The sequence below is a fragment of the Lontra canadensis genome, unplaced genomic scaffold, assembly GCF_010015895.1.
Source record: "Lontra canadensis isolate GAN:19392208 unplaced genomic scaffold, GSC_riverotter_1.0 scaffold72, whole genome shotgun sequence".
NCBI classification, from domain to species: Eukaryota; Metazoa; Chordata; class Mammalia; order Carnivora; family Mustelidae; genus Lontra; species Lontra canadensis.
This window is the reverse complement of record NW_022631066.1, coordinates 9,396,610-9,414,931: the sequence shown is the minus strand read 5'-3', so window position 1 is coordinate 9,414,931 and position 18,322 is coordinate 9,396,610. Positions and strand designations below refer to the sequence as shown.

The 18,322-nt window shown below is 47.5% G+C and overlaps 1 protein-coding gene across 1 annotated transcript in view; it reads right to left on the bottom strand.

Annotated features, from left to right (window-relative positions):
• FAM171A1 (family with sequence similarity 171 member A1) overlaps nt 1-18,322 on the bottom strand; it is a 127,861-nt gene that overhangs the window by 45,122 nt on the left and 64,417 nt on the right. The window contains exons 2-3 of the mRNA XM_032880918.1: nt 15,152-15,379; nt 5,049-5,141 (exon numbers count right to left, since the gene is read on the bottom strand). Of these exons, the coding sequence (XP_032736809.1) occupies nt 5,049-5,141; nt 15,152-15,379 (321 nt within the window). The remainder of the gene's footprint in view (nt 1-5,048; nt 5,142-15,151; nt 15,380-18,322) is intronic.

Genomic DNA, 18,322 nt, shown 5'->3' with positions numbered 1-18,322 from the left:
TATAATGGGAAAACCGCTGAAGAGCGGAAGTAAGTGGGACTTGATTGCTGTTTGACTGTGTGAGGATTAGAGTATGGGCTGGTGAGGGTGGGAATGAGACAGCCAATTCAAAACCTACTGCGGCTCTCCTGGGGGGATGGGGCCTTGGATCGGTATGGTGGCAACCCAGATGGAGAAGCAGCTCTCCCAGGGAGCCAGCTGTGAGGACAGAAGGGTCAGGGATAGTTCCAGGCTTTGGCTCGACCCCTGAAGTACCCTCTACTGAGATGGAGAGAACATAGCCAGACTTCTGTGATGCCAGAGATGCCTATTAGACACCCGAGTGGAGATGGCAAGAAGCAGCCAGCAGGGGGCCTTCCTCAGGGGGAGTCCGGGAGGGAGGTGAGAGACTGCGAATTCTGTGTCCAGGGAGCTTAAAATATGGGCCCATGAGATTTTCTGGGGAGAGACCTAGAAAGAAGAAATATTGGCCCAGGACAGTCACTCAAGTGTCCAGAGAAGTGACCAAGAGGAGAAAGAAAATCAAGGCATGATGTTATGTAAGTGAAGAGAGGAAAGTCTCAGGAAAGAGTTACCAGTCATCTCTGTGGGATGCTGTGGAGATGTCCAGGGAGATGTGGAGAGAGACGTCCTTGGGTTTGGCCGCAGGGGCTTGTAAGAGACTCGGAGAAAGCAGTCTGTATGGAGTGCTAAGAAAGGAGAGCGGCTTGCAGGGCGGGCACAGGGAAAGACAGGCAAGGAGGCAGGAAACAAAGGTGTGCAGACGTCCTTCCCAAAGGACAGCAGAAACACAGGGCAGTGGCTAGAGCCAGGATGGTCGTGGAAGCAATTTGCAGACATGCACAACCATCATATTTGTCCATTCCAGCATGGGGGAAAATGGTGGGGTGGAGCGAAGGGGAAACACTTAAACCCGTGTGGAAGAGAAGAATGGGAGGCAGAGCACAAACGGGGACGGGCGTGTGCTGGGACAGGGACACTCCCTTCAACGCAACAAGGAGCAGTGGGCAGGTCCGTGGATTTGCCAGTGGGCCGGTAAGGTTCTCAGCTTCTCCGTGAAGTACTAGAGACATTCCGAGTTGAGAGCAAGGATGTGAGTGTGGCTGTACACACAGGAAGTCAGGAGCTCGAGAAGAGGGTGTCGAAGTCATCTTGGAGACTCAGAAAACAAATGACTAGGAAGTGGCCCCCGTCTTGCAGGGCGGATGTCCATCCAGAGTCTGTGGTCATGACCAGCTGTACAACCAGTCGCTGCCACTCTGAGGTTCCATCCAGCCACGTGTGGCTGGGCTGGGGTGGCCAGATGTGCCTCAGGTCACCGAGGGTCACAAGCTACTGAGTCAGACAACTATGGCAGAAGGAGAGGGGACCAACACTGCTGGCGGGGGGCGGGGGCGGTACATCTGCAAGGGGACAATTCCAACGAAGGGCCCTGCATGTAGGCTGGGGAGGGAGGAAACCCTGTTGCCTCGGTGGCTCATAGCTCTGGAGCCCTCAGTGGTGTGTGAGCTGTTGTCACAGGGTGAGAGGAGGGAACGTGGCGGCTGAGCTTGGAGGTGGTGCATTTGCTGGAATGATGAGGCCTAAGGCATGTCGCAGAAGAGGGTGACGGAGGAGGGTAGAGAAGCACCCGGGAGCGGAACAGCAGCTGGGGTATCGGGTGGGCGTCACCCACATGAACGCCAACATTCCCAAGACGCAATTACAGGAACTTCGTGAACCTGCGAACTGGGAGCTAACAGCACGAGCCCAGGAGGAAAGCAGACCAAGGCCCTGGTGATGAGTGGTCCAGCCAGCCTCCGAGGAGCCGCAGGGAGGGAAGGAGGAAAGAGACAAGTCATGTGAGCTCAGCCCCCACCTGAGAAGGCTGCAGGGAATGCTGTGTGAATTCAGGGACATTTCAGACCAGGAAGGGGGGCGGTGCTCAGAGAAGAGGCGGAAAGTTGCTGCTACAGCCATACTGGTGCCCAGAGGATACCGGGTGAGGGCTGGGGCAGGCAGGGGTGGGGTGTGGGGGGGAGGCTCTACTAGGGCTTTACTAGCCAATGTCCCTTTCTGCTCTGTATCCTGCAGCCTGGCTCCTCTCCATTTATGGAGGCCTATGGGCACGTCCACACTGCAGAAGCCCAGCTGCCCAGCTACTTGAGATTTTCCTACCACGGGGTATGCTGGTGGACCAACATCTTAGGGAAAGAATGGGCCATTCAGAGAAAGCAGAAGAAAACTGGAACAAAGAATGACAACAGCTGGTTAAGAGAGGAGATGAGGACTAACTCTGAGGAAAAGGTGAGGAACGGCCAATGAAGAGGAAAACTTAGCACGCTACGTGACATGGGGGAGGTGGTCAATTTTTTACTTTTTATTTATTTATTTTTAAGAGATTTATTCAGGTTATTTATTTGAGAGAGAGAGAGAGAGAGAGCGCACACATGTGCACTAGGGGGAGAAAGGGCAGAGAGAGAGGGAGAAGCAAACTCCCTGATGACTCCCTGTTGAGCAAGGAGCTTGGAATGGGGCTCAATCCCAGGACCCTTGAGCCAAAGGCAGACACCCAACCGACTGAGCCACCCAGGTGCCCCAAGGTCAGTTTTTTAAATTAAAAAATCAAAACGTTCAAGGCTGTGAAAGAAAATAACGGGTCTTAAGGCATACCTAAAATGAAAATCTACAGCTGCTGTGACCTGTAGGTCGCACTTCCTGTTTTATTGCTCTGTGCCAGTCTGCTGCCACGTGGACCCACGGCACAGCCCCAATCAGAATCAGTAGGGTTCCAGCCAGGCTGGGTCGGACTTGCTCTCAGGCTGCATGGACTCCTCTCCTCAGGAAATGCAAAGTAGGTCTCAAATTCCAATGCCACCAAGGAGTCTGGTCCAGGGGATTTGTAGTTTTCATTTGCTATTTGAAGAGCTGCAGTCAGCTCTAAATTATTCTCTGAATAGCCTAACTTACGCCATGACATACATGGGTGGGCGCAGCCTGCCTGTATCAGATAGGCCATTCATTACAACGATCTGACTCTATCCTTTTCCACTGGGTTAAATTCTGATAGAGACCAAAATTCCAAAAAAAATCATTTTGGTCCTTATCAGAATTTAGTCCAGTCAAAAATGAGAGCAAGACACTTTAGAGTCTTCTCTTTTTAATTTTTTTAATTTTTTAATTAAAAAATTTATTATTATTATTATTATTTGACACAGAGAGAGGGATCACAAGTAGGCAGAGAGGCAGGCCGGTGGTCGGGGGTGGGGAGGGAAAGCAGGCTCCCTGCTGAGCAGAGAGCCCGATGCGGAGCTCGATCCCAGGACCCCGAGATCATGACCTGAGCTGAAGGCAGAGGCCCAACTCACTGAGCCACCCAGGCGCCCCTGAAGATTCTTCTCTTAGTGAGGAACATGAGAAAGAAGTATGATTGTTCCCTCATTTCAAGAAAACCATCGCCACACCCCCATGTTCACCGAGCATTTATTTAGAAGAGCCAAGACGTGGAAACACCTAAGTGTCCATCAATGGATAAATGGATACAGAAAATGTGATCTACAATGGAATATTATTAAGCCACAAAAAATAAGGAAATCCTGCCATTTGTGACAACACGGTTGAACCTGGAGGACATTACATTAAGTGAAATAAGCCAGACAGAGAAAGACAGATACTGCAGGATCTCACTTATATGTAGAATCTAAAACAACCCGAACTCATAGAAACAGAACAGACTGGTGGTTGCCAGAGTTGGGGGGTGGAGGAAATGGGTGAAGAAGCTCCAAAAGCACAAATTTCCAGCTACAAGATAAATAAGTCCTGGGGATGTAATGTATAGCATGGCGACTACAGTCGATTTTGTATTGTATATTTGAAAGTTACTAAGAGAGTAGGTCTTGAAAGTTCTCGTTACAAGAAGAAAAATTTGTAGCTGTGTGGGCTGATGGATATTAACTAGCCTTACTGTGATCATTTTGCAATATACACATATATCCAATCATTATGTTGTAGGCCTAAAAGGGATACAATGTTATAGGGTAGTTATAGTGGCTGCCTGTTCAGTTCCCCACAGCCACTAAGCAAAAAAAGGAATGAACAAGTTCTCTTCATTTGCAAATGGCACATGAATGTGGTTAGGTAGAGAATGACTCTTATCAAATTTGTATTAAAGTGAAGGAAATAAAAAAATTAATCTGATGGAACATTATTAAAAGCCTGGAAAGATCGCTCTCTGGCCTGTGATTTAGATGAAAAAAACTGATCTCGGCACAAATACGTTTGACGAAAGTGTTATTCCCAATTCTAACCCACCATTTCTAACCCACGTTTGACGTAAGTGTTATTACCAATTCTAACCCACCAATTCTGAACCACATATTAAGGGAGATCCCTTAAGCTTCTATACTAGTGTCTCTGCAAGAGAAGTTAGAAGGTGTCACATTTACACAATCACTGGATGTCAGATGAGTTAAGAAAATGAGAGACAAGAGAGAGAAAAAGACCATACTTGAAAGCCTATGAATCTTCTCTCTCTTTTTTTTTTTTTTTTTTAAGGCGGGGGTTGGATTTTGTTTTATTGTGTTAAAAAGCACATACCATTAAATTCACCATCTTAACCATTTTTAAATGCACAGTATAGTAGCTTTAAGTACATTTTTGTGCAACACATCTCTAGATCCTTCTGGTTGTACAAGACTGAAAAACTCGACCCCCTCGAATACTTACGAACCTTTGCTCATGAGGCTCAGATGGGGTCCTGAGCTCTGAACCCACGAGGTGAAAATCCTCGACTTTGGAGAAGACAGAGATACAATATGGACAGAGTAGTGGTGTCCCTTCTTTTCTCCCACACACTTAAAGGCTGGCACTAAAGAAACAAGATCACAGCCAGCAGATAGTTTAACCAAAAATTCAAGTATGTTTGTGTACTCACATGGACAACACATGTTGTGTCCAGCTCTGGGTAAATTCATTGCCATCACCATCTGACCAGAAGCTGTCTTTCGTAAGCTCTTACAAGTTGGCCCAAAAGTTACTGTCACTTCTCTTTCTTTCAATATTCAACATACCTTGGAATCCTGACACTATCTGGACAACATCTTCATACACCATTAGAGTGGCGGATCGTTCTGGAAGCAGGCCCAGGCTCAGTGAAGAAAATACTGCAGAAACAAAAACGGACATGAGGGAATTCTGAAATTTAAATCAAAACGTCCACTCTAATATTGGGAGTACATCGCATTCTTTGTATTGTCTGATTTCAAATCAACAATACTGATTTTTAGTATTGTGATGTAATAAGATATATATTATTTGGCATCTGTCCCTGGCTCCTGACACAGAGTTCCTAATTCCCTTATAATTTTCCGGGTGGTAGGAGGATCTTTTGTTCTAACAAGGCAACCCTGGGTGGGGGGGCTTCTGGATGGAGGCTGGTCACCGGAAAGCTGTAATTGGAAGCTTGTAACTTTCAGCCCCACCCCTTCTACTTCCAGGGATGGGAGAGGGGTTAGAGATTAAATTCAGAATCAATCATGCCTACATGACGAAACCTCCAGAAAATTCCAGAAGTACAGGGTTTGGGGAGTTTCCAGGTTGGTGAATGTGCCAGAAGGGTGGGACACCTCAACTCCACAGGGACAGAAGCTGCCGCGTTCAAGACCCTTCCAGAACTCATCTGTGCATCTCCTCCTCTGACTGTTCATCTGTATCCTTTCTGATATCCCTTAGAATAAGTTGGCAAATGTAAATAAATGTGTCCCTGAGTTCTGTGAGCCAGCATAGCAAATTACTGAACCTGAGAAGGGGTCATAGGCAGCCCTGATTTGGAACCAGTTGCCAGGAGAACAGGTGGACATGCTGGGAGTTGTGTTTGAGTGGGGGGCAGTTTCGTGGTACTGAGCCTTTCACCTCGGGTTCTGCACTAACTCTGGGTACTGTAAGAATTGAACTGAACTGCAGGACACCCAGTTGGTGTCCAGAGAGTCGGAGAATTGGTTGGATTGAGAAAAAGTCCCATTCATTTGGTGTTAGGAGTGTTGTGAATGGAGGGAAAAGAAACATTTTTCGTTTAAGTCTGATTAGGATGACTTTCAAGAAGCTACGAGAATGCCACAGTCTCTCAAAGAACAACTGCTTTCGCTACAACAGTTGACTAGTTTTTATTTGCTACAAGTTTTTAGCAAAGTATCTGAGTCTCTTTACATTAGGAATATGCTACACATTATATGAATGTAAAATATATAAAGTAAGATATTAATGTTAAAAAAAGACTTTAAAAAAATATGTGCTCAGGTTAACAAATGACATGGGATAGAAGAACATGCCCCCTTATTCTGGAAACTAATAAGATGATAGCACTTGTGCTCTTTTTAAAATTCTGGCTTAAGTACCTACACTTTTAGCTAAAAAATTCACAAAGCCTACGTGTTTTCTGGGTAGAACGTGAAGCCAGGAGAAAACAAATAAATGTATTATGGAAAAATAATACTCATTAAGGTCACTGAACCCTTAGTAACATATCAGACATGATTCTAAGTGCTTTAAATTTGGTAATTTATTTAAATCTCGAAACAGCTCTAGGGTGGCCCCTGGGTGGCTCAGTTGGCTAAGCCTCCAGGCTTGGTTTGGGCTCAGGTCATGATCTCAGGATTGTGGGATCAAGCTCCCTATTGGGCTCGGTGCTAAGCAGGGAGTCTGCTTGAGATTCTTCCTCTCCCCCTCTTTCTGCCCCCTCCCGCCCCCCCTCACGCTCTCTCAAATAAACAACTTTCTAAAAATCCCCAACTCTGTGAAATCCGTATTATTAACTTGTCCATTTGACAGGTGAGGAAACAGGCTTATAAGTAAGGAATTAACTTGTCCAGGATCCCACAGCTGGTAAATACTGGAGCTAGGACTTAACTCTGAAGTCTGTTCTCAAATGCTATGCTACACTGACTCAATTTAAAAAACTCACTGGGCTTTTTCCAGTCCAAGTTTAAAGATGAGGAAAGCAAGGTCTAGAGAGGTAAAGTGACTTCCTGGGAAAATATGAGGGACCAGAAACATCAACTGGTGAGAGTATCTATCTGTTAATTAGCACTACTGGCTCTTAATAGTGCCAGGAGGAGACCAGTGAGCTGACCTTGGACATGACCTCTCTTTTCATATCCACTCTACAGTCTTATTGAGCTGCTTATATACACCGCCCAGTGCTCGATGCATGGAACAGATCAATGCTGGAGGCAATCTGGGCCTGCGAGGTTCTACTACAAAAGGGGTCTGGGGCATACAGCAAGTGGAAGGTGGTCATTGCAGGAACAACCCAAGAATGCATCTCGGTGCTGTGAAAATAATCTGGTGGTTTCTCAAAATATATCACACACAGAGTTACCACCTGAGCCAGCAATTCCACTTCTAGGTAGACACCCAAGAGAACTGAGAATGTATGTTCACACGGTAACTTATAAGTCAATGTTCATGGCAGCACGATTCGTAATCGCCAAAAAGTGAAACAACCCAACAGCTACCAACCAATGAGCAGAGAAACAAAATGAGGTCGATCCATACAAGGGAACATCGTTCATCCATAAAAAGGAAAAAACATACTGATTCTACACCACAGATACACCATGAAAATGCTACTTGAAGTGAAAGATGCCAGACACAGAAGGCTCCGTATTGTAGAACTCCATTCACCTGCAGTGTTCAGACTAGGTCAACCACAGAGACAGAGAGGAGACTGGTGGTTGCCAGGGCCTAGGGGCCATGGCGGGTACAGTAAATATTCTGGGATTGGTCAGTGGTGATGGCTGTATCATCTTGTGAACTGCACACTTCAAAATGGTGAATTTAATGGTATATGAATTATAATTTTAAATACAAAAACAACAAAAAAAGAATAAAAAAAGAAAAGAATTCACCTTAGGAGTTAAAAGTTGGGAGAAAAGTCCACTTCGGGTTGGGGGGAGGGTGGATCAGGGAATGCCTGTGAGCTAGGACTAAAGCAGGGAGACCAGACCTTGGATAAATCCTTCATAACTACTTCAGAGGGACACTTAACCTCTTTTCACAATGACCCCTTCTCCCAAAGGCACTGCGTCCCTAACGCCCTGGAAGAAAGGGTCGTTGTCAGAATGCTGTCTTCAGAATTGCCCTGTCCCAAGGGAGAGCTCACACACATCCTAGGCACTTCCTGGGCCCTGAAAAGCTCTGTGATGACAGAGGGGGGTGGGCTCTGAGCTGTGACATCACCTGTGATCAGTTTCTCGAGATGTGTGTGACCACAGCATGGGGTTCTACTAACACTTCTAACTGAAACCCTTGGTACTTCCATACATAAGGCATCCACTCTAACAAACGTTCTCAAGCCTTATTTCCTGGAGAGAAAAATGACCTCTCGTGATGAGTGGGCTGAGGCAGCAGAGGCACCACCAGGGCTGGGAGGGAAGGGACCGAATGCCTCCAAGGGTTGGGGGTGGGCAGAGAGACCCTAGGACCCCACGACAGGGGAGATGCTGACTGACCTCTGGAGGTTCTTGTCCTACCCGGTAGATGTTTGTTTTTTTGGTAAGTAGAGAGAAAGGAGGGTCTAACCCTCCTTGCGAGAGTCAGGAAGACTTCACAGAGCAGCAAACAGCCAGGCTGGGCACGGAAGACCTAAGAGGAACTCTCCAAGAGAGCATCAGGCAAAGGTTATCAGTGAGGACAAACACAGGGTGGGTCAGATTCGTCAAGATAATAACAAATTGCCCAGCTGTATAGACTACGAGGTACGTAAGGAAGTAGCAGCTAGGGGAGGAGGGTCTAAACTTTATCCTGGGGACACCGAAGGCCTTTTAGGCAGACATGTAATATAATATGTATATATTATAGACATATAATACGTATATATAATGTGTGTGTTGTGTGTGTGTGTATGTGTGTGTGTGTGTGTGTATATATATATACATATATATATACACATATATATATACACACACATATATATATACACACATATATACACACACACACACACACACACACACACACACACACACATATATATTTTTTTTTTTTTAAAGACATGAATGCTCACTGAATAGAGAAGGTGGTTAGAAGGGGCAGATGGACCAGGTTGGAGGTTGCTGCAACAGGCTTGGTAGAGTCATAACTATGGAGAAGGGAATAATTAATAGGTGGACTTACAGTCTTGTGTTGACGGACTGCATTTTCTAGAACTAAATCTGTTTTAGCTGCTCGCCAAGGTAAGGGCTACTCTCCTTATGCTGGGCTTCCCCCCCTCCAATCTAGACCTCCCTCCTTGCAAGGGCAAAACCAACACGCTCTCCAGGAAGGACTGTCAAGAATGAAAACAGAAATCCATTCCAAAATCTCTGAAGAATGCACAGGCCAAAGAAACCGTGTGTGCAAGTGTAGCGAAGAAAGCATTTTGTAGTTTCAAATTTTCACCACGTTTTGGGAGAGGTTCCCAACTTTTCTTTATTCCTTGTCCAGGTGTCTGCAGTACCAACACTATTACCTTGACCTCCAAAAGCAAGCATGGGAACAAGCTTACTCTGCCTTTCACAATAGGTAAGTAGGAAGTTTGGTCACCTTTTCTGTCAGATTCTAGTTAAGAGTATCTTTATTATGTTAACGAGGCAAGCATAGAAACATAACCAAAGACCTCGGCGGATCCTTGAAAATTACTCAGTCTAATTAATTTAGTTTTAGAAATGAGAAATGTGGTCTTGGAGAGCAGGGAGGGGCCCCTGCGTAGGGGATGGCAGGAGGCAGGCAGGGTGAGAACCCAGGGGTCTTCATGCCTAGCCCCAAGCCCTTCCCACGAAACCACATCATTTCCATTTTTTTGACTCATTTAAGAAAACAGGTATTATGGAAATGGTTGCTTTTCTTCAAATGATCATGTTAACGAAGTTGAAACAAATGTAATCCCAGTACACTGAACCCCCATTATTCGTGGATTCAGTGTTTGCGAATGCGGCTCCCTGCTAACCTGCATCTGTGACCCCACAGTCAATCCTCATGATATGTGCAAAGTGCAGAGCGGTCAACAATTTGAGGCTCGGGGGCACGCGCTTCCAGTGGAGGTCCAGTGGCGGTCAAACAAGGGGAAGCTCTGCCTTTCCCTTTCGGCTCACATACTGTAAGCATCCTCTGGCGATCTATTTCGTGCCAAGTTTTTCACATTCCTGTGCTTCCTTTGGTGATTTCACTGTTTAAAATGGCCCCAAGGCCCAGGGCCGCTATCCCTAACTGCAGGATGGCTGGGAGGTGCTTATGGGAAAAATATATGTCAGATAAGCTTTGTTCAAGGAGTTATGAAGCTGTTGGCCATGAGTCCCATATTCATGAACCAGCAGTATGTAGTAAATCATGTGTCTTTTTTTCTTTTTAAAGCTTTTAAAATTTATTTATTTGAGAGAGAGAGCGAGAGCACAAACAGGGGGAGGAGCAGAGGGAGAGGGAGAAGCAGAAAACCCACCAAGCAGGGAGCCCAATTCAGTTTCAATCCCAGATCTTCCAGGACCCCAACCGAGATCATGACCTGAGCTGAAGGCAGACATTAAAACAACTGAGCCACCAGGTGCCCCTAAATCATGTGTCTTTAAACACCCCCAAACACACATAAACCAAGGTGATGCATTGTTTGGCTGATGAAAATGTTACGACAGGAAGCCCGTAGGACCCTAACCTGCATCTCCCCTAAAATCCATGGCTCAGTATTGACTACCCCGGGGGTCCATGGTGACTTTATAGAACACACTGATACTGTGTGCAGCAGCTCCCCCAGCAAAGGTGGAGTCGAGGTGTCTGGCTACCATTTGAAATTCCCTGGGTTGTTTCCAGTGATTTTTCAGTGTGAAAAATGGAGGCGGTCAAATATTTTCTTCATATATAACCTAATAAAGATCATCTTCCTGTTTTGTGGGCCTTCTCAGAGTTCTGTCCCAGGTCTGCCCCCCCATGCTTTGGTGGGTTCATGGTTTTGAACTCAACAATGCCAATGAGTTCATGGTTCTTATCTCAACAAAGCTAATGACCCCCAAACCACGTTTCTACCACCAAACCCCTTGAGCCCTCAAATCATTTCAAACTACAGGCTAAACACATCTGTGTCCCAGAGGCAGCTCAAAACAGGCGTCCTCTCCACTAAACTCGTCAGTGATGACCCCCAACGCTCATTCCTGCCCACCATCTCCCCCACCTCCACTAGCACCTGCATGCACCTCTGTCTAAGCTTCAAGCCTGGGGAGAGGATGCACAGAGGAGTGGGGAAGAAGAAAGGGGCTTCTTTTAACCCACTGCATCAACTGAGTCAACTTGAGGGAACCATGGAGTGGTGGGTCTCCTAATCCCATTGTCCATCTGTTCCAGCTGCTCTATCACCAGCTAGAAACCCAAGATTCAACTTACATTTCTTCTGTTTTGTCTTTGCCCTTTACTCTCTCTCACTTGTTCCCGGAGGCATTCTGCATTTTGTCTGCTAAATATTTGTCAGGTTTGTCCCCTTTTCTCTAAGATTTTTCTAGAAGATCTCCTCAGTAGTACCTATATCAAATCCACTTTCTGTAGCTCACAAAGCAGGGTCCCCAACATCAGTAAATGCTTTCATTCGTGAGTGGAGTGTGGGGGGGGTGGGGGGGGAGGGGTTACTTGTTAAATGGCAGACTTCAGGTTCATTGTCCCTGGACTGAATGGATGAGTCCTGGAATCTGTATTTTTTTTTTATAAGCACCTTTTTTTTGGGGGTGGGGTAAGATTTATTTATTTGAGAGAGAGAGAGAGAGAGAGAATGCAACCACGAGGGGTGGGGGGTACAGGGCGTAGGAAAAGAGCAAGAAACTTCAGCAGACTTCCACAGTTAGCACAAAGCCTGATGTGGGGCTTGATCCTAGGACCCTGAGATCAGGACCTGAGCTGAAACCAAGAGTCAGATGCTGAACCGACTGCGCTACCCAGGTGCCCCTTACAAGCACCTTCTAATGCTAATGTCTATTCATCCTCCAGACTCAGCTCCCCTCCCACCCACTCCAGGAAGCCTCTATTCCCTCACCTAGGCTGAACTTTCCTCCTCTAGCATCCCCTACACATATGCATGCGTGAACAGACCCATTAGGCAGGAATGGCTTTGGAGCTAACCACACAACTCCCAGGAGACAAGCTCTGTGTCTCTTGATCTCTATTCTCAGCGGCCAGGGCAGTGCCTAGCCCATAACAGGTACTTAATAAATGTAAACTGAACTAAAGAGAATTTTGTGAATGAGGGTAGATGTCGGTCTTTACAGGCAGAGACAGCCACACTTGGCTTCCATGTGTCCCCAGAGGCGGCGGGGGCTCTGACAGGCTGTGTTCAGCGGCGTGGTGGCACAGAGATGACCACCGACGTTGGTATTTTGCCAGCCACTGTGCTACTTATTGAGCCCCTACTGTGTTTTAGGCGCTGTAAGGTTGTTTATGTACGTTCCCTGCTTTTTAGTCAGAACAACTCCGTCAGGTGATATTAGCTCCATCCTGCAGGGATCTGCAAGGAAGCTCGAGGCGCTCAAGCAGAGACTGGGTGCCAGAACCAGGTCAGCCGGTTTCCAAACTCTACCCTGGCAGCATCTCCCTCCAGCCCTCAGCCCCTCCTTGTCCCTAATCCTGGTGCCAACAGACAATGTGGTCCAGGTGCTAGTGGCAGCCTGAGATGAGGGGACAGAAGGGGGGGGCCATGTCAACTCCCCACCGACCCCATCCCAGGCTGAATCTGTGTCAGGCACCATCTTGTCCCTGTGGGAGATGAGCGTTGTGAGGTGGTGAGTGGTAACTTCACACTGTGATTCATAATAAGAAATATGTATCTGGTCTTGGTCCTGTTTCTGGACCATACCTCCTAAACCCATGGAATTTCCTAAGTGATAAGAGCCATAAAGGTGGCTTGTGTTATTTATAACCTGTCCCTTTCAAGGCAGCTTTAGCTAATGAGGAGGCTTCTGGAAAGCCTCTAGATAACCTAAGGGTGGGGGCTGGTTGGCCAGAGAACCAACCAAGTTGGAAATTCCAGCCCCACTCCCTGGACCGTGGGGAGGGAAGAAGGGCTGGAGATGCCATCAGTCACCAATGGCCAATGAGTTCATCAGTCCTGATTATCATGAAGCCTCCGTAGAAACCCAACAGGATGAGGTTAGAGAGCTTTTAGGTAGGTGTACACACGGAGATGCTGGGAGGGTGGTTTGCCCAGGAAAGGCATGGAGACGCTGTGCCCCTTCCTACAGCTCTTGCCTGCGTGATCTCCTCCATCTGGCTGTCCCTTTAGTTTTTTATTTTTCAAGATTTTATTTATTTATTTGACAGACAGAGATTGCATCTAGGCAGAGAGGCAGGCAGAGAGAATGGAGGAAGCAGAGAGCCTGATGCAGGGCTTGATCCCAGGACCGAGTTCATGACCTGAACCGAAGGCAGAGGCTTAACCCACTGAGTCGCCCAGGCACCCCTGGCTGTCCCTTTAATAGCCTTTGTAATAAACCAGTGACTAGTCAGTAAACTGTGTTCAAAACAAAAAATAGAAAAACCCCACAGGCCCAGAATGGTGTCCCTTAGGCCAAATTACGAAACTGGAACTTAATACGTCACCTAGCCTAACTGCGTTTTCAACCTCCCCCAAAAATTCAGTCAACTGGGTCAGTCAGGAATTTTTTTTTATTGGCACCAGGGAGGTAATTAGTCACATGGGCCCTCCCTCTCCGTTCCCCCTCAAAAGAAGATGAGGTGACCCACCTAGTAAGATCCCCTGCCCTTTCCCCCTAAGGAAATATGACCTTGACTGAAAGCATCCTTTTTTTTCTTTTGCTAATAACTCCTCACCTTCTTCCTATAAAAACCTTCCCTTTGGGCGCCTGGGTGGCTCAGTTGGTTGAGTGACTGCCTTCAGCTCAGGTCACGGTCCCGGAGTCCCGGGATCGAGTCCCGCACCGGGGTCCTGGCTCCATGGGGAGTCTGCTTCTCCCTCTGACCTTCTCGCCTCTCATGCTCTCTCTCACTGTCTCTGTCTCAAATAAATAAATGAAATCTTTAAAAACAAAAACAAAAACAAAAACCTTCCCTTTTGTGCAACTCCTTAAAGCTCCCCTCTACTGGAGAGATGGGTGCTGCCTGATTCACGAATCACTTAAATAAAGCCAAACAGACTTTCAAATTTACCTGGCTGACTTTGGTGTTTTACCAGCTGTTTCCCTGAGTTCTGTGAGCCACTCTGGCCAATGAGTTGAACCCGAGGAGGGGTTTGGGGAACCTCTGATTTACAGCCGGTGGTCAGAAGCCCAGGGGACAACGTGGAGTTGTGACAGGCGTCTGACGTGGGGGCAGGGGGGAGAGGTGTCATAGAATGAGCCCTTCACCTGTGGGATTCAATGCTGTCTCCAGACAGATAGTATCAGAACAGAGATAAACTGGAGGACCCACAGCAGGTGACGGAGCACTTGAGAACTGCTTGCTCTATGGAAAATACCGCACATGTTGGGTGATCAGAAGCACCGGAAGTGAGGAAGAGTATGGCGGAAACACATAGGAGTGGGTTTTCCCTTAGCAGGTGAGAAGGGGGAAGAGAAAAACTATGTCCCCATCACCCCCTGCCTCTCTGGCCAGTGTTCTCTCAGGCCCCGTGAAGCAGAACGACGGAGGTCTGCTCCAGAGCCCTGCCCTAATGCCATCCTGCCAGTTAGAATCAACAAGGTACAAAAGAGGACGCTGGGGAAATGGGCAGAAACTCTGATTTTGATTCTGTTGTATGTGTAAACTGAGGGAGAGCCCCTGCCTGCTTCATACAGGAACCCCCCCTTTCCTTCTCATAAGAAGCCCCCAAAGGTAGGGGCACCTGGGGGACTCAGTCGGTTAAGCGTCTGCCTTCCGCTCAGGTCATGATCCTGGGGTCCTGGGATCAAGCCCTGCACGGGGTTCCCTGCTCAGCGGGGAGCCTGCTTCTCCCTCTCCTTCTGCCCCCCAACTTGTGCACATGCATGCACTCTCTCTCCCTCTCTGACAAATAAATACAATCTTAAAAAAAAAGCCCCCCAAAGTAAAGCAGAGGCTAAACCCCTATTTTCCTGATCATCTGCCTTCCACCTTAAAAATCGCTTCTGTGTCTGATTCCAGCACTAGGCGGGACCATGAGCTCTGCTTTAGGGAGAGACTCCAACAGCCTTACCGGGTAACCGGATGGGCTTCCAGGGCGCAGAGTTTGGCACATAGGCGTGCTTCGTGGCGGTGACGATCAGCTGACTGCCAAGCTTATACTGGAACTTAACGAAGGCCGCGCCATCTGTCCCCGATGTGCCGGAGGCGATGGACACCTGGTTGGTGAAAATCTCGATGAGCGCATCTGGGATGGGCTGGTGGGTGCTGGCGTCACTGATGTGGACCTTCAGGGTCACCTCTGGAGGGAGGAGAAAGCAACAAAGAAGAACCACTATTACCCAGCCCACCTCGACAACAATTTTGCTGTAGCTGGCGGGACTGGGTAGGGGGTGTGTGTGAAGCAAACCTAGAGCCACATCCAAAATGGGAATCGCTGGAAACAGGGAACATTTTCTTGTTAGGGATTCCTTTTTACTTTACATGATCCCCACGCACCCCCCAACCCTGCCCATCACAAACGGCCTTCCTCTTTGCTCCTCTGTGCTCACTCCAACAGATAACGGAGAGAATTCTATCCCTTTAAGACACTGTGAGCAAACAAAATGTTCTTTTATCCTTTCATTCGCTGCTGGCACACAGGGTCCAAACGGGGAGGGGGGGCTACCAACGGACCCCCTGCAGGCTGTCAGAGTTGCACCCAGAGTCTTCAACAGTCCTGCCGAGTATGGACGAGAGCTACCCGGGATCGCTGTGCTGGTAATCGGGAGGACTAGACTGAAAAGTGGTCCAAAATGTCTTTAAAGGAGGACCTGAAGAGTGGGAAGAGAGAAGCTTACAGGAAGGGAAAAAAAAAAAGAAAAGATTTGAAAGGATAAATGAAGTTGAGGCAGTAATACTGGCAAACCGGCAATGCAGGATATAGGTCCAAATTCATGTTAAAAATCTAAAATGGAATGGGTAATTTTCGTTTGTTCATGCGAGAGATGTTTACTGAGCTGCTCCTCTGTGCCTAGAACTGTAATCATGTGAACCACAGAAGTGAAGACAAGTGAGGAGACAGGCATGCGCTGTGCTGGGAGAGGTCTGGTGCAGGCATGAAGGCGGCACTGAAGGAACGGCATGTGCAAAGGCTCAGAGGCAAGGGAACAGCCATGCTTCTTGGAGAAATACAGACAGGTTCTGACGGATGATAGACAGCCTAAGGAGCATGAGGACCCATGTGGGAAAGGCTGCAGAGGCGAGCAGGGGCCAGACCACTCAGGGCTTTAGAAGGAACCTAAAAGGATCCTTCTGGATCCCAAGAGCAATGGGAAGTCACAAAGAATTTAAACAAGGGGGTGGCAATTAAATTTGTTATAGAAACCTCTGGCCGTGGGGGAAGGGCGGACTGGGGAAGAGGCAAGACTGGACACCGAGTGTCCACTAAGAGGCCTCCCAGTAACCCAGGAAGGGATGAAGTGGACCAGACTCCAGCATCACGGCAGATGTCAGCTAAAAGATGCCAGCCTGGCGCTCCAGAAGGGAAGTGTTTGAAGGGAGCGGCTGGTGCCCAGTGACATACATAAGTCCACTAGGACACTCCTGGACACTCCTTGCCATACACTTTGAGCTGCTTCAGATCGGAAGCCCTACTAATGCCTTGGGATAGAGAGGTGGGGGCAAGGACAAGCAAAGACCCTGCAGGTGACCAGGAAGGCTCCTGTCTACAGAACCACGGGGCTCTGGCTCGGGGGAGGGCCGGACATCACACGGAGGGGGAAGGAGGCAGGTGCCGCAGAACTGATCCCATGGGCATGAACCCCAGAGCCCTCCTACTGCAGTTCCCACTAGGTCTGAATCTGAGCTCCACCCAGTTCTAGCCAAGGAGCCCAGGGCAAGGTACTTCTCCTCACCAGGTCTGTTTGCTCCTCTATAAAGTGGAGGTGACAACAACACATAGTTCCACACACAGGTGGAAACACTGAGTGCAGTGCCTCACAGAGCAAGCATAAACACAGCGGTCACCGTTATGCTATTCTGATCACTGTGCTTGAAAGCACTCAGTCCTGGCGTCCGGGGGTGCTGGACGGGGCACAGAGAAGGGCGCGCTGGAGGGGAGAAAGGCATAAAACAAAGTGCGGGGACGAGGCATCCATCTTTAGGGAATAACAACTTTACATCCAAGGCCCTTCCTCAGCTGGGGCAACCACAATGAGAAGAAGGCCTTTTGGTTCAAGGACTGTCGCCTTGGTTAACCAGCCAACTGCCTAAAGTAACCTGAATCCTGCACATCTCAGCCAGCCAACCACCCATTTTTCCCCCCGCACTGAGCGACCTGATCTATTTCTTCACCAGACAAACCATGAAGAACAGCTAAAGAACCCCAGACCTACGTATTAGAGATTTGCACCAAACAAATCTCTCAAAACCTCATAGAGAAAAATAATGCTAAGGAAGCTGAACTTGGCTACTTGATTCAGGGAGAAAACGAATGTCCACAGAGGGACAAAATCAACATCATGAAAAGCGAGGATGTGGCCTTACAAAAATGCACTGAGTTAATCCGCTCCAATCTTATCGGTTACCTCAATGCAGATTTGCAGGACATACGCTGCCTACGTGTTTTCTTATTTAACCCAAGTCTTGGTGTCCCCAGGTGGCACCCGAAATTATAACATAAATTAACTCTGCATTTGTTAATACGCACACAGCAGAAATCCCCTAGAACAGGGCAAGTGGAAAGGTAGCTTTGTAGGACTGCAGAGATAATTTATGTAATTTTATGGTAATGAAACATTTACCAACAATTGGGATTATAAGGTTCCTGCTCTCTCTCCACTGTTTGCGGCTTCACAAGAGCGGCAAAGATCTGGAAAAAGCCAAAGCATTTTTGAATCAACGGTGAAAGGCGTTTTACTAAAATTCATGTCCTAGATTCTTAGTACTGGAATTTCTTCTAACACCAGAAGCCTACTTTACGTTCTGCAATTACATACTTTGAAAGAGATCATTTAGCTACTTTGTTTGGTATGACAGGATGGGAGAAAATGTCAGTACGTTAGATGATTATTACAGACTACTGGGGTATCATTTTTCTAGAGTAACATCTAGAATTAGGTTATCCATTCAACAGCAAACAAAACTGTTCCCACCAAGTGTCTAATCTTAGGCCTAGGGGAGGCACTATTTACTGAAACTACTCTCATTTTGCAGAGTAAAGGAAGACCCTATACAGGGTTCCAACCTAATTATGCATGAAGAC